This window comes from Hipposideros armiger, unplaced genomic scaffold (assembly GCF_001890085.2).
Source record: "Hipposideros armiger isolate ML-2016 unplaced genomic scaffold, ASM189008v1 scaffold_818, whole genome shotgun sequence".
Taxonomy (NCBI): Eukaryota; Metazoa; Chordata; class Mammalia; order Chiroptera; family Hipposideridae; genus Hipposideros; species Hipposideros armiger.
Window position 1 is genome coordinate 536,610 of NW_017732168.1, and position 23,740 is coordinate 560,349.

The 23,740-nt window shown below is 34.7% G+C and overlaps 1 protein-coding gene across 4 annotated transcripts in view; it reads left to right on the forward strand.

Moving 5' to 3' along the window:
* ATP2C1 (ATPase secretory pathway Ca2+ transporting 1) overlaps positions 1–21,159 on the forward strand; it is a 116,899-nt gene extending 95,740 nt beyond the window's left edge. For 2 of the 4 annotated variants that reach the window (XM_019628916.1, XM_019628917.1), the window contains 10 exons: positions 1,794–1,964; positions 3,029–3,126; positions 11,976–12,026; positions 13,432–13,598; positions 14,982–15,050; positions 15,677–15,793; positions 16,555–16,702; positions 17,406–17,501; positions 18,644–18,785; positions 19,123–21,159. In XM_019628916.1, coding sequence (XP_019484461.1) covers positions 1,794–1,964; positions 3,029–3,126; positions 11,976–12,026; positions 13,432–13,598; positions 14,982–15,050; positions 15,677–15,793; positions 16,555–16,702; positions 17,406–17,501; positions 18,644–18,785; positions 19,123–19,253 — 1,190 coding nt within the window. In that variant the 3' untranslated portion in view covers positions 19,254–21,159. The remainder of the gene's footprint in view (positions 1–1,793; positions 1,965–3,028; positions 3,127–11,975; positions 12,027–13,431; positions 13,599–14,981; positions 15,051–15,676; positions 15,794–16,554; positions 16,703–17,405; positions 17,502–18,643; positions 18,786–19,122) is intronic. The other 2 variants (XM_019628918.1, XM_019628919.1) reach the window with 2 other exon arrangements.
* Positions 21,160–23,740: the final 2,581 nt, after the last annotated feature.

Sequence of the window (23,740 nt, forward strand, 5' to 3'; positions counted from 1 at the left end):
ATACCCAGAAGTGGAATTGATAGGTCATAAGGTAATTCTATTTTTAATTTTTTGAGGAACCTCCATACTATTTTCCATAATGGCTGCATCAATTTACAATCCCACCAACAATGCATGAGGGTTCCCTTTTTTCCATATCCTCACCAACACTTGTTTGTTGATTTATTGATGATAGCCTTCCTGACAGGTGTGAGGTGATATCATATTGTGGTTTTTATTTGCATTTCTCTGATTAATGACATTGAGCTTCTTTTCAAATGTCTGTTGGCCATATGTATGTCTTCTTTGGAGAAATGTCTATTCAGGTCCTCAGCCCATTTTTTAGTGGGTTTGGTTTTTTTTGGTTTTTGGGGGTTTTTTTGGTGTTGAGTTGTATGAGTTCTTTATAAATTTCAGATATTAGCACCTCATTGGCTGTATCATTGGTGAATATTGTCTCCCATAGAATATGTTTGTTTTTACGTTTTAGTTAGGGACTCTTCCACAGAAAAGGTCTGCCTACTCTTGTCCTAAACAGTAGCAGTAGATCTTCATTTGTTCTAAAGCAAACAAATAAATGTAAGATACTAACCTCTAGGCTAATACCACCCCTCTGTTGAGAGTGCCCAAAGCTGATCTCTCTTTCTTACCATTTACTGACACAAACTGATACTGCCCCATTCTGTTGCCATCTGCACCTGTTCCAATACCAGGCACTGTCACATGGCTCATTCCTTCCAGGGTGAAAGCCTTTGGGGCCCACATCTCCATACATAGTTAGCTATATGACTCTTACACTGGAAAAATAGAAGTTATTTGCCTCTAACCTTGGTTTTCCAAATATATCTAATCCTCAGTACCTTCTGCTTGAATAAGAATGGTATTCCTGTGGTCTTGCTGGGACTTTTCAGTTTTTCCATGAGATAAATATGTTTAGTTTGTTTGCTTTTTTTGTGTGTTTCTTTGGTAAGTTCTTCAGTTTAATAATATCCCAGATGGAGACACATACACATCCCTTTAGCTCATAAGGTAGTTTTGAGAAGTTCCAGAGAATAAGCTATGTGATATTTAAAAATGAACAATACTTTGTGCTATATGTATTAAGTGACCAGGTATGACAGAAAGCTAACTATAAATAATGATAGGGTGGTATTATTTATATACTCTTAGAGAACCAAGTTACAAATAAGAAATACCTTTTAATGTTATGGAAAGAGGGAAAGACACCAAATTATTGTTGGTGTTAGTGGTTTTACAGTCATTTTACAGTTAACTTTATCTCCCAAGGTTTGTCATGTATGAAATTGTTACATGTTTATAATTAATTAATATAGCCTTCTTTACAAGCTATTGAATTGTTCTGGAGACTATAAAACAGAATGCTGAAGATAACATTAGTAGAAGCCACCTTCAGAGATGTCTGTTTAAAATTGACTTGAAAGCTAAACAAACCTATAATTTCTCCAGATAATTAATTGCATTTTCTACAGAGCCAATAGTTTATGCTGAAAGGAGCTGCATGTGGTTACTCTGTGAAAACATTCTTTATTAGCTCCTCACTTGCCTTCTCAACAGTTTTCTAGTTATTTGTTTTAATGTTTAATAGCTTAAAGCAACCCCATATCTAGGACTAACACTATAATGTCTTAATGTGCAATAATTTTGGTTTTTAAAGATTATATAATAACTACAATGACATTATAGTCTTAAGTGATTTATTTGCAAAGTGTTGCTATCTTCTGCTTTTGTCAAGTACATTCTGATGTTTTTGTGACTCATGTTTTCTTTTTGGGGTTTTATTATTATTTCCTAAGTTCTTGCTTTGGCGTCTGGTCCTGAACTGGGACAGCTGACATTTCTTGGCTTGGTGGGAATCATTGATCCTCCTAGAACTGGTGTGAAAGAAGCTGTTACAACACTCATTGCCTCCGGAGTATCGATAAAAATGATTACTGGAGACTCACAGGAGACTGCAGTTGCAATCGGTATAACTACGCTGCTTCCTTTTGTTTTTGTTAGTTTTTAAAAAATTACTGCTGTGCATAGTTTTGTGAACCATTAGACATGAAATGTGTTTACATAATACTGAGATTATACAATTGAAATGGACTCTTTTGTTTGCTCAGACTATATAAAATTGTAGGCCAAGATATATTTTAGTTTAAAGTAGTATTGAATGAAAAGACATAACTGAAATCACATATAGTATTTTATTCACTAAAGGATAGTTGGTTACTTTTAACTTCATAATTCACTATGCTGATGGATAAAAGCACTAAATCATGAATGTAAAAGAAAACATGAAATTTAGTTTTTCCATTCAACTTGAGTATCATTTTCAAAGCAGACTTATACACAATTTAAAAGAATATAACTTGTACCTGTGTTTCTGTTGCCTCATTGTATATATGCAAATGTCGTTTGGATACTATTTACAATTAATTTAAGAAGTAAAAGGTAAAAAAATGAACATGAAAGTTAATCTCAGAGCCTGTAAACTGTAATTCATACTGATAAATTTAAGCAGTTTGGTAAAGTCCAGTAATTCTGATTTTATTAACATGGAGAGAGACTGGGACAGGATTTCACATTTTATGTTATCTAAGAAGACAATGTCTCTAGAAACATAACATTGTTGGAAAGATTGTACCTAGACAAATCTTTCAGCATTAATTTTCATTTACATGCAACTACATGATTACCACCATTTTGTTTGGCTTTGGGTATTTAAAATGTACTCTGGTAAAAATTGAGCTGCTGGGCAAAACCTGATTGCCCTTGTTTCAGTTCTTAGGATTGATGGGTTAAATTGTGAAAACTCTTGATTCTTAAATTTAAACAAAAATGTCAAACAGAAATCCCCAGACTTTATTATTTCAAATAGGTTTGTCTTACTAGTAGTTAGTCTTGTGATCCCTGAATATAAATGCATTTTATACTTAAAAGAAAGAGGGTAGATAACAAATTGCATTAACTGAGCATTATGTCGACTAGCGTATCAAACAGAACCAATTTGGTTAATTATGTTTTTTCTCCCATTTCACTTTAGCTAGTCGTCTGGGATTATATTCCAAAACTTCCCAGTCAGTCTCAGGAGAAGAAATAGATGCAATGGATGTCCAGCAGCTTTCACAAATACTACCAAAGGTAGGCCTAAACTAAAGCCTTTTAAACTGAAGGCCTTACTCTAAGTGTTACCATTTCTCCTGCTATCTTAATGAAACTGTTTATTTGAGAACAGTTGGGACATGACTACCAAATTTGTTGGTCCAAATCATGAAATGAAATCTTATCCTTGAGTCAGTCTTATCATTGAGAGTATTTGTGATGGGATCATTATGACTTATCAATTGTAAGTTTATTAACTTTAGCAAAAATCAAGTTTCCCCTGAGGAAGGTGCTACATAAATTAACAGTGGCTGTACTGTATTTATAAAATAAAGAGTGGAGAGAGACCCTTACTTTGTACTTCTTACCCTTTTGTTCTATTTTAATTGTAGCATAAATATGTAATGCTTTTTTTGAAAATTGAGGTATTTACTTACATACAGTAAAATCTATCCTTTTTAATGTACTGTTGTTCTAAGTTTTGACATGGGGTCTTGTAACCACCACAACAATCAAGATACAGAATGATTCCATCATACTTCCGAATTCTCTTGTGCCTTTTTGTAGTGAGCTCCTCCCTGTACTTCCAGCACTGGCAGCTGATTTGTTTTCTGTCCCTATAGTTTTGCTTTTTTCAGAATGCTCTAAAAATGGAATTGGGTAGTATGAAAACTTTGAATCTATTTATTTCACTTAGCATAACGCTTTTGAGATTTATCCATATTGGTTGTGTGTATGTATGTATTGTTGTGTTTTGAGTAGTATTACACTATATGGGTGTATGTTATGTATTGACTAGTTTAAAGACATTTGAATTTATCCAATGTTTGCGAATTATGAAGAAAGCTACTATAAACATTTATGTATCGGTTTTTGCATGAAAATAAATTTTTATTTCTCTTGGGTAAATACTTAAGAGTAATTGCTGGGTCATATGGTTAATGTATGTTTACCTTTGTAAGAAACTGCCAAATTGCTTTACATGCTGGCTTTATTATTTTACATTCCCATCAGCAATGTTTGAAAGTTCTAATTGCTCTGCATTCTTACCAGCACTTGGGATTGTCAGTTATCCCACCGTCATTCTGATAGTTATATAATGGTATCTTTTTGTGGTTTTAATTTGCATTTTCCTCACAGCTAATGATGTTGAGTATCTTTTCTTGTGCTTATTTGCCTTCTTTATATATCTTCTTTAGTGAAGTGTCTGCCCTGCCTATTTTTGAAAAATTGTGTTTGTGTTCTTATTGAATTTTGATGTTTGATTTGAAATCTTTTTCCCAGTCTGTGGCTTATCTTTTTATTCTGTTAATACTGTCTTTCAAAGAGCTAAAGTTTTAAATTTTGATAAAGTCCAGTTATATTTTTCTATTATGGATCATCTTTTGATACTTTATCTAAGAACTGTTTGCCTAACCTTACATCACTAAGATTTTTTTCCTATATTTTTTTCTAGAAGTCTTATATTTTTAGGCTTTACACTAAGGTCTGTGATACATTTTGAATTAATTTCTGTATATGATGTGAGAAATGGGTTAAGATTCATTTTTTATATATGGATGTTCAATTGTTCTAGCATTAATTGTCAGAAAGACTTCTTTATTGAATTGCCTTTTTATCTTTGATTGTAATGCTTTTTTGAGAAATTATTTATAGGGAGATATGTATCTCCTGACCCACACACAATACAGTATCCTCTTTAGAGCCATGTTCCCTGTTGTGAGATTAACTTATTTTATTATCTTGGGATGCTTTGTGGGGGCTTAAAAAAGCCTGATTTGTGGGTACACAAATCCTATAGGAAGGGTCCCATAAGAGGTAGGATATATTTTTGCATCCCAGTTATTGACAGTTGGAATTTCTTGTCCTTGTTGTTACTTGTCTGTTTATGCACATATAGTTGTATGTCTTTTAAAATAAGTGCTTATCATCTGGCATTTATTTCACTAGACATTATCTGGCTATCCATTGACAGTATTAAAATGTGCTACCTTCTTCTTTACTTATTTGGCACTCACAACTGCAAGTTATATATTTAGAACACTGAATTTTCTTAAATTATTTTATAATAATTTTTCTCATTAGAGTATTTACTAGTAGTGTATGTTCATTGTTGAAAAACTGGAAAACCTAGAAAAGTAAGAGCTACAATGCAAGCTCCCTGTAATATAATCCAGATACTCAGAAGATTTGTACCCACAGAGCATCCAAAATAATAATATGTTAACCCATGTCTTTTTTTAAATGTGTTTAACAAAACCTGTGTTGTTTAAATGTGTTTAACAAAATCTGGTTGGTACTTTATAGTGTTATAAACCTGAAACATTTATTTAATGTAACTTCAACATTCCTTAAATCAGTAGCTATTATTATAAAACATGTTTTTAATGGCTGTAGAATATTTTGCTTGGTTATAATCTATGTGTATAAACACATACAACTATATGGTTATATAATCGTTTTCTTGTTGAAATTTGAGCTTCCATTTATTTTTTGTTCTGTAAATAATGCTTTAAGGATAATAACAGTAGCAACCATTTACAATGTGCCAGGCAGTACATATGCTACATACATTATCTACTTAATCCTGATAGCCATCTTGTAAAAGATAGGCAACCCCATTTTTACAGATGAGGAAACTGAGTCCCAGAGAATTTGGGAGCTTAACTAAGACAGAGCTGGTGAGTGGGTGGCATTTGCATTGGGACTGGAAAGAACCCAGGTCTGTGTGAATCCACAGTTCATCATCTGTTGCTGATTCATTGAACATTATTGTACATAAGACTTTGTGCCCAATTCTGATTGTTTCTGTAGAATTAATTTTCCTACACGTGAAATAATTGGACCAATGGTCAACATATTTGTAAAGCTCTTAACACATATTGATGAATTATCCTCTGAAAAGGTTTTAGTTCCTATTTTCACAAAGGGCACTTCATGTGGTAGCTTTAAGTCCCTAGGCCTTCAATCTCCCTTGTGGGTAGATTTTCGATGTAGTTACTAGTAGAAATGCACTGCTTTGCTCATCCACGTTTTCTCTTTCTCTTTTTCAAGCTCTAGACACTCATGAATGCTGTTTTCATACGCGAGCATATGCTAGCAGTGTGGGCGTTTGCTTTGTTTCAGGTTTAGAGGAGAAGGTGCTTTCATATTTGAACGGGACTTTTTATGTGTCCTACCCTGGAGGTTTCTTTCTGACATTTGTTTCTGAAAGAGTAAATCTTGTATTAGGTTCCTGGGAGTATTGGGACAGAAAGTACACTAGTAAATATATGTGAAATCTACAGTTAATTAAACATTTCCCCATTAGACCTTTGTTCAACCTTTTCTTCCAAACCTTTTCCCAGAGATGCTCACAAGTAGTAAAGCTGACAGATTTGAAATTTCATTTTATTTGCTTTCTTCAGTTCACTCACTCTCTGGCTCTTTGATAAAAATGCCAGTGATCTGAAAACAAACCTAAAGGTTGTTAGAGAAGGAAACAAATTACAAATTACCTCGTCAAGCTAGATAAACTACATTATTGGTCTTTTTCAAATAAGAGTTTTTGTGCATTAATTATGGCCGATACCCTGATGTTATTCTAAAGACTCTAAAATAATATAAAACCTAAGCCATGTGAGAAACTCATTGAATTGCTTAAGTCATCCTAAAGAGGAATTCCATAAATAGCAGGGCTTGCTTCCTGGTATTTTAATAATATTAATGAATGTTTTTTAGTCCTTTGAGCTTAGCTAGACTCCGCCCCGCCACCTGCCAGTATCCCCACCCCACAGCCACATCTTTGTCTTTTTTCCGCTTCATCTTGTGTTTATGTAACTCTCTTATAGCCAACATGTATTCTTGGTCTTATGTTTTTACTTCAGATCGCTTTGAATAGCTTTTCTTTTATTAGTGTTAAAAACAAAACTTTTCTTCTGTGTTGCTAGCTCACTAAGGTTTACCCACATATTCTAAATCATATTAATTCTGTTCCTCATTAAAATACTTTTTAGCTTTCTCTTTCTATAATTTAATCACACATTTCAAATCTCTTAACGTTGCTCTGTCCTTTTGACTAGGAACCAGTTAAACAGTAGTATGGAAGCTGAATTTTGCTTAATTATTTATAAAGTCCATTTGGGAGTTATTATTGTTTTTTGTGTATGATTTCTTCAGTGTGTCCTAAATTTCCCATTGATAAAACTGGACATCCTCTTTTGTTTTTTGTTTTTCATAGCAGTACCGCCATTTATATTTCTGTCAAACCTGTTAACCTAAATTTGTGTACTGCTGAATTTTTGGTAGGTTGTAAATACTTATTTCAGTCACCTATTTTTTCTTCACTACATCAGGTGTCTTTTTATCTGTCTTGGATGATTTGGGGACCTTTGGCAGGTTATTTTAATGCCAGGAACACATATTTTTCATTAACCTCGCCTTTAATATTTTTCTACTTTATTCTTTTCATAAGTTTTTTTCCCTAGTACACCTTCTCTGTTAATGTTGATCAAAAAAACTGTGAGTACTGACACAGAATATGAAACTGAAAATAAGGACCCATGAAAAGAGAAAAATCCTTTTGCAGTCTCCTGAAAATACATAGCTCTTCCCCTCCCCTTAATGATTTTTACCTTTTCCTCCCATATTATTCTCTAAACACTCTCCTTTTCTGACAAAGTTCTTCTTTTTCCCATCCTGTTGTCCTCATCCTATCTGCTCCCTTCCTGCTCCCAGACTGTAATGATTTTATGATGTGTTTACCTTTAATCAGTATATTCCCTTTTTTTAGGCTGAAAAACAGACATAAAGGTGAAAGTATTGTTAATAGACAAAATTCACTTGCCTTCAAGTTTAATCTTAGCTCTGTGATATAGAGATATAATTCAATTTTTAGTCATTTCTAAGTTTTTTTTTTTAAAGATTTTATTGGGGCATTGGGGGGATCGGAACAGCGCTGGGAAATTGGGGGAAGGGGAACAGATAAGTTGCTGTCTTTTTGTTCTTCAGTCTAGTTGTGGAGGACGTTGCTTCACTAGCCCATGTTGGTATTATCATTGCGCTCTTCCTGAGCGAGGCAGATCAGTCACCGGCCATTGGACGGCCGCTCATGGTGGCTCATGGTAGCTCTCGCTGGCTGTCGGCCACTCACGGTAGCTTACGGCAGCCCACTGCAGCAGGGGCTGCAGCCTACGCCGTTGCCGGTGACTCACAGCAGCCCAGCTCCAGGTCGAGTTGTTGTTCAGCATCTTAGCTGTAGAGGGCAGTGTCACTGGCCCTCATGTGGGATCTGAACCAGCAGCTCTGCTGCTCAGGGCTCAGGCTCCCAAGCAAACTCTTAACCAATGAGTCACTCAGCTGGCCCCTAAGTTCTTTTTTTTTAAATACCTAATTTCTTCAGGCCATAATTTCTTGTCCACTAGATTTCAATATTTTTACTCAACTAAAAAGATTGACCTGCTCATTCTGGTACTTTAAGAACCAGTTTACTCTGCAGTGTTATGCACCACATGCAAAATACTAAGTGAGTCTTCAGCTTTGCACTGAGATGTGCTTAGTCTCACAGTGGCTGCTGTTACTTTTGAGTTGTCATCAAAGCTTTGAAATGCTTAAATCTTAAGTAATAGATGTACTGGATGCATGTCAAGTAATTTGTTAATTATATAATAAATACTCTTTCAGTCCAATAGTTGGCTTGTCATCCTGACTGCCATTGTCAGTAATAACCTGCAGTGACTATAAGATGGTCATGTGCATTGATTCAAATGATTTGCAGCAGAACAAAGGCAAAATTTTACTCTGTACAACTTGAATATTTGTAATTAGCTTTTATTTAAATATTCTTAATATCCGCAGCCTTTGCTCAACACTCTTGTTCTTCAGTGCTGTGTGCTACATGAATAATTTCTGCAGTAATGTAGAATTTCACTTAGAAGGTAACCAGTCATTTTTAAAGACACATTAAAAAGTTTCTGAATTGGTTTTTGAACTTTTTTACAAGGAAGAAGATTCTCCAAATATAAGTTATGCAAATCATGGTACCTGGAGGACCTAGGGATAATCAGTAACGTGATATTACAGTTAAACTAAGTCTTTTGCTTAAGAAAACAATCCTCTTTTGTTTTAGACCTTTATTAAAATTGGGATATAATCTGGGAACAGTATTTATGATGGTATTAAGATTCATTCAATCATTTATTTGTTCATTTTGTATTCATTTATAGAGCATTGGAAGTACAGGGCAAAAATCTGTGCCTTCAGGGAACTTATAGTTTAAGTAAATGTATATATTATGTTAGATAAGTGCTAAAGAGCACTGGAAAAAAGCAGGGAAGAGAGAGATGAAAGATTAGGAGGGAATTAAAATTTTTAGATAACATGACTAGAAAAAAGCCTCACTGAGAAGGTACTATTTGACAAAAGGGCAGTCCATATAATATCTAAGGAAAGAACATTCCACATCTAGGGAACACAGGGCAAAGACCTTGAGGCCAGTGTGCCTCGCATATTTCTGAAACAGTGAGGAGTGAGAAAAAAATTAATGAGGGGGGAGAGGACATATACTTCATGGGGACTTGGGATAGATAATAAAAGACTGTAGCATTCGTTCTGGAAGAGATGGTGGAGGGTTTTGAGCAGAGGACAGATGTGGTTTGACTTTTGTTTTAACAGTTTCATTCTAGCCACTGGGTTGAGAATAGACAGTAGGAGGCAAGGGCCGAAATTTAAAAAATCAATTCAGAGATATTGGCACAGGGTGTTGGCACTGGGTTTAGAGTAAGTAAGGTAGTCATATTCTGGTTATATTTGAGAATGGAGCCAATAGGATTTGCCATTAAATTGTCTGTGGCATATGTGAGAAAAGGAGGAATCAAGGCTGGCTCCAAACATTTAGAGTCTGAGCGACTGCAAGGATGTACTTGTTATTAGCAGAGGATTTGAGGAACCACATTTTGGGGAAATAACAGGTTCATTTTGGGATATGTTTAAGTCTGAGATGAGACATCCAAGAAAATATGGAGTAGGTAGGTGGGTTCGTTACATCCATCTGGATTTCAGAAGAGATGTCTGGGCTGGAGATAAAAATGCATACGAGTATCAATAAAATCCAAGTCTGTAAGACTGGATGAGCTCACCTAGGGAGAAGTAGGGGATCTTTGACTTCTTATAGAGAAGAGTAAGAACTAAGTCCTGGAATACTTCCAACATTCAGACTTCAGGGAGGTCCAGAGGAATGGGCACAAGAGGAGCAGCCAGAAAGGTAGGAGGAAGACCAGAAACAGTATAGGGTGGTCATGGAACCCAAGAGAAGACAGTGTTTCGGAAGGAGGGAGTTAGCAGCTCTGTTAGGGTGCTGCTGCGGGGTTGAGTCAGACGAGAAATGACCGTTAGTGTTGTTAACCATGTGGGGTGGTCTCTGGTACTCTTGAGTAGGGAGGGGTTTCAGTGCAGTGGTGGGGTTAACAACTTGGTTGAAATGGATTCAGGAGAGAACGGGAAGAGAGAAATGGGAGACAGCAAGGATGGGCAGTTCCCTAGAGGAGTCTGCTATAAAGGGGAAAAGTAAAGTGGCAGCTGAAATGGGAAGGGAAGTTTTTGTTTTTATTTAAATGAAAGGAGTAACAACATGTTTGTAAGTTAAAGGTAAAGATGCAGTAGTGAGGAAAAATTTTGATGTAAGAGGGGTAGAATTTCTGGAGCAATGATGTTAAATAGGTAAGAAGGTAGAACATTTCACCTACTAGGAGCATATTCAGTTCATCTGTAGTAAAAGGAGAGAAGGCAAGGATGGTGCCTGGGTACAGATACTGGATGCTGGGAATTGTGCAATTTCTCTTCTGATTCTGTTTTTTTTTGTGTTTGTTTTTGAAGTAGGAAACAAGGTTTTCAGCCAAGAGTAAGGTTGGAATAATGGATAAATTGGAAGTATGAGGAGAGAAAACTAGTATGAATGAATCCTCTAGAAGAGTGGGGAAAAAAATGGTGTGTATTATATGGATATTAAAATCACCATGACTTGGAAGTGTTGGAGAGAGTGACAGTGATGCAGAAGCTTAAATCTTTGTGAAACGTGGGGGAGTGACCTCTGGAGCAGAGAATGCCTGCAGTTAGAGGGAAGTACAGTTGCACATAACATTAAAAACTGAGGTTTTATGAATAAAGAAGGGAGAATGGAGGATACCTACCCCTCCCCCGCAGGCTCTTGTCATGGTACTGTTTGAGAGGACTATAGGGATGGCCCATGTTTTGTGGAAAAATTAAATTAGAGCAATGTGGAAAAGAGGGGAGGTTACAGGGAATTTTGTTGATGACTGATGACTGACTTTGGGGCACAGTGAAAAGGTTTCAGGAGGCCAGGAGATGGGATCAGAAAAAGGGATTAAATATATAGTTTGAAGAGATAAGCTCACATGAGCAGTTGGAGATGTAGTGGAATAGATCCTAATAAATTTCCTGAATAAAAGAAAATGAGCAGACACTTGACACTAAAAAAAAGGTGGTGGTGGTAGTGGTGTCCTACAGACATTGAGAAATAGTTGTTCTTTATCTTCCCTGAAGGCAACAAAGGGAAGAGGCCATTTTAGTTGTATGCCAGTGTCATGAGTAAACAGTAGCAAGAGAGTTTTTCCTTTCTCTTACTCTGAAACATTTCAAAAATAAGGCTGTTTTCTCTTCAGAGCTTGAACATAAGAGGATAAATCAGTAACTTGGTTGTGTATTTCCTTTGATAAAGTTTGAAATGACTGTGTCAAATGAGTGTCTTAACAAACATATGGCATATTGCTTAAGCTTAATCTCTAGCAAATATAGTTTAAATTGATAATTTAAAAAATCATTGTTATAAGTGCATGGGTTATTCTGATATTCCTTAACATTGAAGATTTTTAATGTACCTTGTATTTTAACAGGTTGCGGTATTTTACAGAGCTAGCCCAAGGCACAAGATGAAAATTATTAAGGTGGGTTTCTAAGAATCAGATTGTTTAATCTCTATATCCAAGATGCGGCTGCTTGTCTTTCATTACTAGGAGTACTTGATAGAGCATTAAAGTCAGAAGTACTATGATGCAAAGAGGGTGATTTTTTTTCTCTTTTTAGAACCTGAAATTGAAATACTAATAGAGAATTTAATTAGCAAAGAAGGATGTAGAAGGAAACTTCAATTAGATATCTGCAAATACAGCCTTCTTTAAACAATTGAATGATGTAGAAGTATATTCTGACAGGAGTTCATAGCAAAATCTTCCCAGTGTGAATAGCAGCAATTACTTAGAAACTGAATAAATACATCAAGAAAAAAATGTTATGTGTGAATATTTAAAAGGTTATGTATACTAAGTACCGTATTTTGCCGTGTATAATGCACACTTTTTGGCCCAAATTTGTGAGGGAAAAATAAGTATGCGCATTATACATGGGTAGTACTAATTCATAATCTCTATAAATGTTTTTAATTCTTTTATTTATGCTATAAGTTAAAAGTATAAGTCTAGAAATCAATAACGATATCTGTATACAAAATAATACCCTGGGATACGATAATTGGTGTTGTTGAACTTTTGACAAACTTGCAACAACAAAGAGTTCTTGGCCTTCTGTGATGCGTAAATATTGTAAATGTGTTACCTGTACATAAAATTTTTTGTACCATAATATGTTAAAAAATAAATGCTAAAATTCCTTTATAATACAGAAAAACAAGTACCTAAATGTAAACAAATAAAACTTTAAATTGAAAAACTAAAACAAGATTTTTTCCCCCTGAAAGTTGGGGCCAAAAACGTGGGTGCACTTAGTACATGGGAGCGCATTATACACAGCATAATACGGTACTCAAATATATACAGAGCAACTGACATAGTATCCATTAGTTAATGGACTCAAGTCATTAATCACCATAGTCCTCCATTGTATTAGTTCAGTTTTTCGCTATTGACATTTCGGACTGAATAATTCTTTATTGTAAGGGGCTGTCCTGTGTATTTTAGGATGTTTAGCAGCATCATTGACCCTTATGCTCTAGGTGCCAGTAGCACCTCCCAAGTCATGACAATAAAAAATGTCTCCAGACATTGCCAAATGTCTACAAGGAGGCAAAATTGCCCCTGAGGAACACTGTATAGACTCTAGATCAGAGTTTACACGTATAGTTCTCACACATGGGAATATTAATATTAATAGCAGCTTTTTCTAAGCTTTATCTTAAGATCTCAGTATGTTGAAATATATTGAAAAATTGATGGTCTATATTGTTTCTAATTGTAATTATGCGAAAAAAATAGAATTCATTTATCCTTTTATCTGTGTGGAAGCAACATTTTCATCAGAATTCCTCCCTCCACCCTTTTCCCTCCCCCACTATAGTCTCTACAGAAGAGTGGGTCGGTTGTAGCCATGACAGGAGATGGAGTAAATGATGCAGTTGCTCTGAAGGCTGCAGACATTGGTGTCGCAATGGGTCAGACTGGCACAGATGTTTGCAAAGAGGCAGCGGACATGATCCTGGTGGATGACGATTTCCAAACCATAATGTAAGTTCTGTTTCATTATTCCACTGAATACTGATTTTCAGTGTTCTCTGATTCACATCAGAGAATCTTCTCCCATCTTTTCTTGCACCCCATCGGCAGATAATTCAAGTGGAAAAGAATTAGCAGTATTTAAACATTGGATGAACTAAACTATTTTACTATATCAATTAATCTTATTTTATGTCATAATGTGTAATTTTGGAGAAAATTATTTATAAATGGCAGGACCATTCATTTAAGAAATATTTACTGAGTACCAATCAAGTGTCACATTTTTGGGCCGTAAGTATGGTGGTACAGCAGTGAACCTTCATTGGGCCTTTATTCTAGTTGAATTCAGGCTATTAGAAATATAAATATGCATGGCCTTACACTAAGTATCAAAAATAATCAAGTTCCCATCCATACTTATTTCTTTATATCAGTAATTGATCACATTGTCAAGGATGCAATTTGTGAAGTTCTAGGAGCTTTGTCTGTTTCAGCCACAATTTCTAGTTGATTTAAGATTCTTATGTAATACCTGGTGGTGTCAGTTTCACGCTGTTCAGGTGGGGATCAGCTGAATCCTGTTTTTTTTTGATAATCACCTATGTACCAATCTGAGTCTTAGTTCAGTGACACATGCTAATTATATCCCTCATGGTGCTTCATTAAGCCATTGTGGCCCAAAGAGGAGCGTGTGGGAGCTCAGGACTCCGAATTCCCAAGCTCTTACAAGGAAATAAGACTTTTTTTCCATTCTTAGAATTGTCTAAAAATCTTGAAAGAAAGAACAAATTGTTTAAAAAAAACACATATTTTCCTAGATTCAATGAAATGAATGACAGAATTTAAATGAATCTTTGTAAACCGTTTTCCTTATATAATTCTGCTACAACACGTATCTAATTGTGTATAGGAGCAACAGGTAGCTTCAATTTTATAATTCGTATATATTTCATTGATATTTATTTCCTGATATACATTTAATGTACCCCTTTACCATACATTCATCTTGTACCTTTAAGAAAAATAAATGTGGGTAAAGAAGATCATTATTGTAGTATTATAAGTATGTAGTATTATCTCTTGTGTAGAAAGACAATATGTGATTTTAGCTTGAAATATCTTCTTAAGAATAAGAATTTTAATATTGTATAATGAAATTAGTTCAGGTGGAGCTTAGCAGGCAGGCTTGACTTTAATTCCTTGCTAGAATGATGTTTCCATATATTTTTCTAATCTTAATTACGTGAAGAAAAGAATAGATTCTTTCAGTGATGTATGTGTCATATCAATTGGAAATTTGTTTTCAAAATTAGTTCCATGGTGTTTTAGTAAAGATATATCTTTATTTTTGTGTGATATTTTCTCACTTAATTTTTTTTTTTTTAATTTCAGGTCTGCAATTGAAGAGGGTAAAGGGATTTATAATAACATTAAAAATTTTGTTAGATTCCAGCTGAGCACGTAAGTTTGTAAGAAATTTGTCATCATAGGTCTTATAGATAAATTAGATGAAAAGTAGAATTCAAGCAGAATGCCTAGAAGCTTCTGGGCTCTCTTTCTGAGGGTTGTTTCATATGTAAGTTTTCCAAATGAAAATTCTAAAATAAAAAATGGCATGATTAATAGGTGCTAAATGTGATGATTTATCTATGTCGCCATCATAATATATAAACCTTTGTGGTTTATTTAATAACTAAGGAAGGGGTGGCAAATCTTAATGTTTCCTCTTAGTATTCTTTTCCAAAACTAAAAGGGCTTTTCTATAGTCAAAAAACAGTTACCACAATATTCTTGAAACTGTTAACTGTTACGTAACAACAGCTATTCTGAATTCAATTTAAAAAAATATCCATTTATTGTTTTTATCTAAACATCTTGAAAATCCTTTTTTAAAATACTGTGGATTGTAAGGGTTAACTCCTGGCTTCAAAATATTCGCAGGAATGAAGCACAGGTTACTTGAAAATATAGGCTTTCTTTAAAAGCACAGTGGTAACATTTTTTAATGTTAAAAATTCAATATCTGAAAATTAGTAAGAATTATACTATGCTGATAGAATTTTAAAAATTGACTCTTTTTTCAACAGGAGTATAGCAGCATTAACTTTAATCTCATTGGCTACATTAATGAACTTTCCTAATCCTCTCAATGCCATGCAGATTTTGTGGATCAATATTATCATGGATGGACCGCCAGCTCAGAGGTAAGAGTTTTTTCTTAAACTAGAAAGACAAAGAAGGCATGATATCCTGATAATTAAGTTTTAAGACTTCATTCATGAATAGCATTAGAAACCTTTGCAGCAACATGTTTGTTATAGATTGATGTGTGCATATCATTTGTTTTCTTGGGGCACTCATTCATGCCTTATGGATCTGAGCCTTTACACGGTATTAGATGCCCAGCCTTAAGTTGAGAACAGGTCAGTACAAGCCTCAGGAGAAGGAAGCTTTTTGTTTCTAATTCTGGTATGAATGGAGAAATCTTTGAGTTTAGTGTTATTATCTAAGCCCTGTTGTCAATGTTAGAGTCTTTGGAAAAGTGTTGAAGGACCTAAGTATTCTAAGTATTTTCTTTTATAATAATGGGGCCATAGATGTCACTTCCCAACACAGAGTAGATACATGTCAGTGGCCATTACAACAAATCATTGTAGTCGAAACTTCTTGCATGACAGATATTTCAAAGTCCAGTTGGTAGATCATGTACTTCAGACCATTTGAAATAACTAAACTTACATGTAAATGAAATTGGACAATTTTTTGAAATTTGACTATCAGCCTCCTATCAAACTGCCAAGTAAATTTGTGGTTATTTTTGAGTAATCATAGCCAAAATTTTCTTTAGTTTGTTTTTATAAGAAAGAACTTAGTTTTCTGGATAATTGAGGTTAATCAAATTGTGAAAGTAACAAATTTAAACTTTAAAACTTTAAAGTAATTCACTTTTCTGTTTGTTTTGAAGCCTTGGAGTAGAACCAGTGGATAAAGATGTCATTCGTAAACCTCCACGCAACTGGAAGGACAGCATTTTGACCAAAAACCTGATACTTAAAATACTTGTTTCATCAATAATCATTGTTTGTGGGACTCTGTTTGTCTTCTGGCGGGAGGTATATTCACTGGATAAGCTGCTTTATTAACATACATTCTGTATCGTAGGACACTGTTATTTTTGTGTGTTAAATGGAACACTGAAAGTTAGGAGAGCTCTTTGAAAAAAGATGAAAACAATTTAAAAAATAGTTTAATTTCAATATTTATGGGTTAATAGAATTTCTGATTCATTTATTAGAGTAATTTAAATCTGCAGAGGCGTATCAGATACAAATACATGAAAATTTAGGGAGGAGTTAGGAAACCTGAGTCTTTGACATAGCTACTTCATTGTTATCAAAAAAGAAGTTGTTTTACTATACATTATATAGTTTGTGAGAAGACTTTTTACTTTATGAGGACTACAGCTATTCTTTAGGTGACTTATTTAAATAGCATACAGGATATTTAGGTAGCTCGTATGTTTTTATGTCTTAAGACTAAAGCTGGCCTTTTGAGCTCCATTTGTTTGGCCTGCTCCAAACTCTTGGGAGTGTACTTTTTCTTTCAGTAGTGACGCCCTTGGCCCTGACCCTTGCCCTTAGCCCTTTGGGCCTTTGAGCTTTTATTTCTTTGAAGCGTACTTTTTCTTTTAATAAACTGCTCTTAAAAAAACACTAAAGCTGTTTTATCCTAATGGAAAGAAAGATTAACCTTTTAAAAACATGAGGTATTTGTCCATTAAATTCAGCCACTGAAAATCATTTTTCCTCTTGACAGCTACGAGACAATGTGATAACACCTCGAGACACAACAATGACCTTCACATGCTTTGTGTTTTTTGACATGTTCAATGCACTAAGTTCCAGATCCCAGGTATGCTTAGGTAATCATAGTGACTGATTCAATTGGGTAGAGCACTTTCCAAGTGTAAGTAGGCAAGGATTGTGGGATTTTAGTTTTGTCTGATTTTGTAGCCACAGATTACAGCCTCAGATACAGTCTTCCTACAAATGGGTGCCTTACATACATGTCATAATGTGGATGTGGCATTTGGGGAGATAAGCCTTACCTTTGACCAGAAGATGAAAGTAAATCACAGGTGTTATTACCTGATCTTTCTCCTTTCCATTCTTTTATTATCTGTAGTTCTATGATACATTCAGGTAACATTATCCGAGCGTAAGACAAACCTCATGGGTTCTGTCAAGATGGTATTAATCTCATTTTAGAAGAAATTATTGTTACAAGTACAAGAACAATTTTGTCATATTCATCTTTTCCCATTACTTCCATCAGTGTGTCAAAACTTAGGACATTTTAAATTTACTTATCTTCCCATGTCATATCTTCAGGTGTGATTGCCTTTTCTTAATCAAATTACTTTGATAGAAAATAATGGGCTAAAACCTGGTGGTATTTTTTCAGATCAATTTTTTTTTAAAATGAGTTCCATTTGAGGCCCGAGTATTGATTTGAATTTTAGAGCACCTTATGAATCTTTAACTATATCTATTACCATTTGCCATGATAGAACTTTCCAAGTACAGTGAATTGTCATTAATTTAGACGAATTTTTGAAAATGATATACTATTCATTTTTTGTTTATGAAAGGCAGCTTTACTTTTTCAGTACACATGTAACTAGGTCCGTTCTTCAAGAAAGGTTTTTAGATTATCTACCTTAATGAATGGATAGAGATGATTAGCAAAATAATCATATACAAATAACATTCCTTTAGTTTTGGAATGCTAAAGTAAGTTTCCTTTCTTTCTATGGTCTTTAATCTCATCACTCTTTTAAAGAAAGCCCTTTCTTGATAAAGAGAAGCTGCTCTAAAATTTACCCTTATTCCGTCTGAATTATTTCAAAATAATAGTTAACATTAAGAGACTTTATGGTACTTTTCATTGTAAGAATTCAGTCCAGCTTATTCAAAATTAGAGGTTAATATAATAATAAAGTAGTTGTTTCTGTGATCAAGAAGTAATAATTGAACTCTCTCCTCTACCAACAGACCAAGTCTGTGTTTGAGATTGGACTCTGCAGTAATAAAATGTTTTGCTACGCAGTTCTTGGATCCATCATGGGACAGTTATTAGTTATTTACTTTCCTCCACTTCAGAAAGTTTTTCAGACTGAGAGCCTAAGTATACTGGGTAAAGAAAATATTATCTTTATAATTTACATATTTGAAATGAATTGTATTTTTAATGTATTTGTTCTAATAAAAATTTTCTTTTAAAAAGTGAAATAGGAAAAGTGATGGACTTGATTTGAAAAAGGAGGGTACTTCATTTCTTCATTGGGAAAAGTTAGGGGACTCATTCTCTTAACTGTAGGCTTTTATTTTTTTATAAGTTTTTTTCTTGTAATTTTTTCTTCTAATCTTTTATAGGTTAATTGTCAAATCATATTTGATGATTCTGTAAGCTAGTAAGCTTTGCAACTATAAGTTTCAAAGAATTGTAAAACCCAGTTTATTTTCTCTTACAGATCTGCTATTTCTTTTGGGTCTCACCTCGTCAGTGTGCATAGTGGCAGAAATTATAAAGAAGGTTGAAAGAAGCAGGGAAAAGATTCAGAAGCATGTTAATTCAACATCGTCGTCTTTTCTTGAAGTATGATGCATATTGCATTCTTTTATTTGCAAACTAGGAATTGCATTCTGAAGATCATTTAGAAGGGCAAGTTCAAGAGGATAATGAAGATTTAAGAACTTTTTAACTTTTCATTGACTAAAAATGATCATTAATGTTAAAGACTTGATTTGAGACTTTAACCTGCTGGCAGTCCCAAATGAAATTATGCAACTTTGATAACATATTCCTTGATTTAAGTTGGCTCTTGCAATTAAGTGGAACTTTATAAAGCATATGGGCATTTATTTAATTAAAAAAAAAGGCAAAACCTGAACCACTTAAAGAGGTCTAACAATACAAATACACTATCTATCTTAGATAGATATAAATATTTTTTTTTAATTTTTAAATATTATACTATTTATGGTGGTGGGGCTTTCTTACTAATACACAAATAAATTTAATCATTTCAAAGGCATTCTGTTCAGTTTAGAAGTTGATTCCCAGGAGTGCCATATTTCAGCTACTGTGTTTCCTTTTTCCTGCAATGTAAGCAGCTCACATACCTTGTGTTACCATTTTTGTATCTCAAGTTTTTTGCACAAGATGTGACCACTGCCAGATCACTGTTCTTTTCTTTTTGTGACTGAAAAGCCTATACTGCAATTTTAAGTAAATGTTTGCTTTTCTTGGTAAGTATAAACGGTTCTTTTATTTTTTTTTGCCCCAGCTGTGAGTCTTTGGTTTAGCAAAATTAACACAGGGCTATCAAGTGGCATTCTAGTTTGAGTAGCCATGTCTTTAAGTAACACTTAGTCATAGAGTCAAAAATATTTAAGACTCATTGGGCTGAAATTTGTAACAAATTATATTAAAATGTTATGCCTCCTTTTAGAGTTAAATATAAACCATACTTTGTCAAATATCATTTTGTCATTCCCTAAATATAAATCCAAGTACCTCACCTGAATAACTGAATTTTATTATTTTTAATATCTTTTTATATGTATTTTTAAGCATCTTTCTTAGGAAATATAGAGTGCTGTACTTAAAGAATAAGAAAAGCCCCAAGGCCCAAACAGGTGGTTTCAGAACCAGGGTATATATAGAAGATTCTGTGCTGGCCGCACTCTTCATGTCTTGTCCTCTGGCCTGTACTGCAACACAGCCCTGAGCCTTTCGCTGCTCCTACTGCACCATTCGTTCCCTACCTTCTTTCTGTTTCATTGGGCATGCTAGAGAAATAGACGGATTCGCTCTTGTAATGCCATCAGTTTTTATAATAGCTTGATAGGGTGTAGGTAATTTGTTTTGAGTGTGTGGCAAATTTGGGCCAGAAATTCAAAATCAGAAATCCATTTTCCTGTTGACTATTTCTTTCTGAAACAGAAATGGGTCTCAAATTCTTACATGTGTAATTCTTCCTGAAATGAGTGAGTTTTGTATTTTATAATTATTCTCCATTTTTTAAACTGTCAGGATAAACCACTGTCTAGTTATTATCACCAATATTAAACTGCCAGTATTATCACTGAAATATTGTTGTCAGTGATAGGGAAAATATATATACTGTGAGTCTTCGTTAGTGAAACAATTGAGTATAAGGAGCTGAAATGTCTGCAGTTTATTCTACTTTACCCTTTAAGACTCAGTAGTCAGATCTCATTAGATGGAACATGGAAGCCATTGTCTAATCAGCTTTCTCTTTAGTGACATGATGTCTCATTCCTAAATTTTGTAATGATTTCCCTTCTCTGTTACAAAGACTTGAAATACATATTTAAGTGCACGTTAGTCTTTTGTTTTGGCATTTTAGGTTTAGAGAGTATGACTCATATGAAATAAATGTGCCTGTTCTTTCGTTTGGTTTTTGAACCAAAAAAAAAAAAGATTTCTTTTTATACATTAATGACCTTCCAGTTGGGATTGTTAACATTAAAACCATATGGATATAGAGGATAACAGGAATTAGGCAGTACTCATAGTACATAGAATCTGTGATTTTTATAAAAAGTGAAATGTACAGTATAGATACACTATATCCAGGTTTGAATTTTCCATACTATAACAACAAATTAGAATATTTGTATACATATAGCTTTGATAGTGTATTATCCAAATTAGCATGGAAAATTTAAATGTTCTAGTATCTAAATTTTTAATTTTTAACCCTATTTCCTAGCCCTAGGACTTACTGGAGTCCCTTATAATACAAACTTACTTGATTTTTCCCTGTTAGACTACCTCATGAAGTTATTTGGCTCCAAAGTGATTAAACATCTCAGGGAAGAAAAGAAAAGAACTTGAAATAATTCACCAATTAGGTAGACAATTCTCAAGTGATTAAAACTGGCAGCAAAGAAACAAGGCTTAGCATGCTCCCTCACATTTGTCCTGGGCACTTCATGATCCAGAGATATGAAACAAGTGAAACCAGGCAACCTGAAAACCTCCCCCATTAGGATACAGGCTTTATTTAATAGCTGTGACCACACTCACAAGGATAAACACCTTTTTTACCTTTCATACCTATGCAGCGTCCCTCCTTTACATGGGTAGTCTTTCTGAAATCACTTTAAGTTTTGATCTCTTTCATATAGGACATAAGTAAAGTGAGCATTGGCCACACTCAAATAGTTTCTTAGTGAAATGAATTGGTGGCAAACAATACATTTCTTATCTAAGAACCTTAATTAACTTTACCTTGCCTTCTGCCTTTGTCACTTGGCACTTCCACATAAGCCTCACCCAAAAACTTGGAAGAAGTGATTGTCATTTCCGTGAACTTTTATTTAGTAGCTGGAGTGTGCTAGGAATAGAAAGGCGATGGCATCCCTGCCATTCGGGAGCTCATGGACAGGTTTGCAGGGGGATATAACTATTCCCAAGCTGTTTCATGAAAGGTAGTAGTGGTCTTTGCACATTTGTTTTACAAATACACATAACATTAAAACGAATCCCACACACATTTTACTGGCAGTGTACCTTGACATTGGCATTTGGAAATCTTTGAAATGCCTTTTCAGACTGAGCTAAAATCCAAACAGTAGCTGATTTGTATGCTAACACATGGTGTGGATAAATATTAGCCCTAACTCGTATGTGACTGGACAAACATACCATCCTGATAGTTAAGCTTCCTTGAGCTCAGTTAGCACTTGGTATTACTTTAACTCTTGTTGGACAACCTCATTTGGGATTTTGGTTTTCAGAGATGGTTACTGTTAAAAATGGATCATGGTTAACCAGTCCTTGCTATTAACATAGATATAATAGTCTGCAGATACTGTAGTAGGTTTAGATTTATAGAGGTAGTATCTTGCCTTTGGGAAGTCCTCAGTCTTAACTCTGGAGGCCAAAGTGAAATACATCAGATATAGTGGTAAATGCTGCCCAAAATGCTACAGTAGCCAAAGGAGAGAAACAACTTCACCGAAGGAGATTGTCAAAGAAATTTCCTAGAACTAGTGGCAGCTGAATCCTTGTTCTTAAGTTGGGAATCTCTAGCCAAGAAGCAGCAGGACATTGCAACCAAATGGCACAGCCTCTGCAGAGGTATTGATGGGGGCTAGATGGAACAGGTGAAAACCACAGGGCGTCTGGCTGTTAAGGCAGAAAGTGTGTAATGTGAGGGCTTGGACAGATAGAGAGGAGCCTGGTGGTAACGAGGAGGACACTTGTAACATGCCGGAGGATTTCAAGAGTGTGATGTGAGTTTGGATTTTTGTCTTGTAACATGCTGATGGAAGCACAGAGGGGTGAATCATAAAGACAAACAGGGAGACTGAATAGAGAATTGTAGAAACTTAAGGGGTACATGGACTGATTGAGCTGTGGTAGTCAGTACAGAGAGAGGTAGCGTTGACATAACCATACAGGAGAAAAGGAAAATGTGGAAGATACCCCAGTTTCTGGCTCTCTAATTTGGATAGTAGAGCTGTTGGGAGAATTACCAAAGCTGAGCAGCCTTTAGTGGGACACAGGTCAATTTGAAATGTCCAGTTGTGGTGTCCTTGAGATTTCCCAACGGACATGTTAAATGAGTTCTCTAGTACAGAATTAATTAAAGCCATGGCTGACTAATTATATTGTGGTTGGAAAATAATTTCATATTATAAGCATCATACTTTTTTTTTTTTTGCTAAAAGTAAAGCAGTAAATGAATGTAAACTCAGCTTTGACAGAATAAGATATTTTTTGAAAGTAGTTTCTTTGTAGAGTTATACTTAAGAATCAGCAAACAGTTATTTAAATTCAAAATGCAGGGGGAAAAGATTAGAATATTACAGCCTCCTTGTTACAGAACTTTCAGAATTAATCTGTTATTAAGGTTACTATCTAGAAAACACTGGTCTCAGTTATTGGTAGCACATACTCATTTTTTTTTTTAAATTGGGGAATTGGGGGAGGGGAAACAGCATTGGGCAATCGGGGAAGGTGGACAGACAAGTTGCTGTCCTTTTGTTCTTCAGTCTAGTTGTGGAGGACGTCGCTTCACTGGCCCATGTTGGTGTTATCATTGTGCTTTTCCC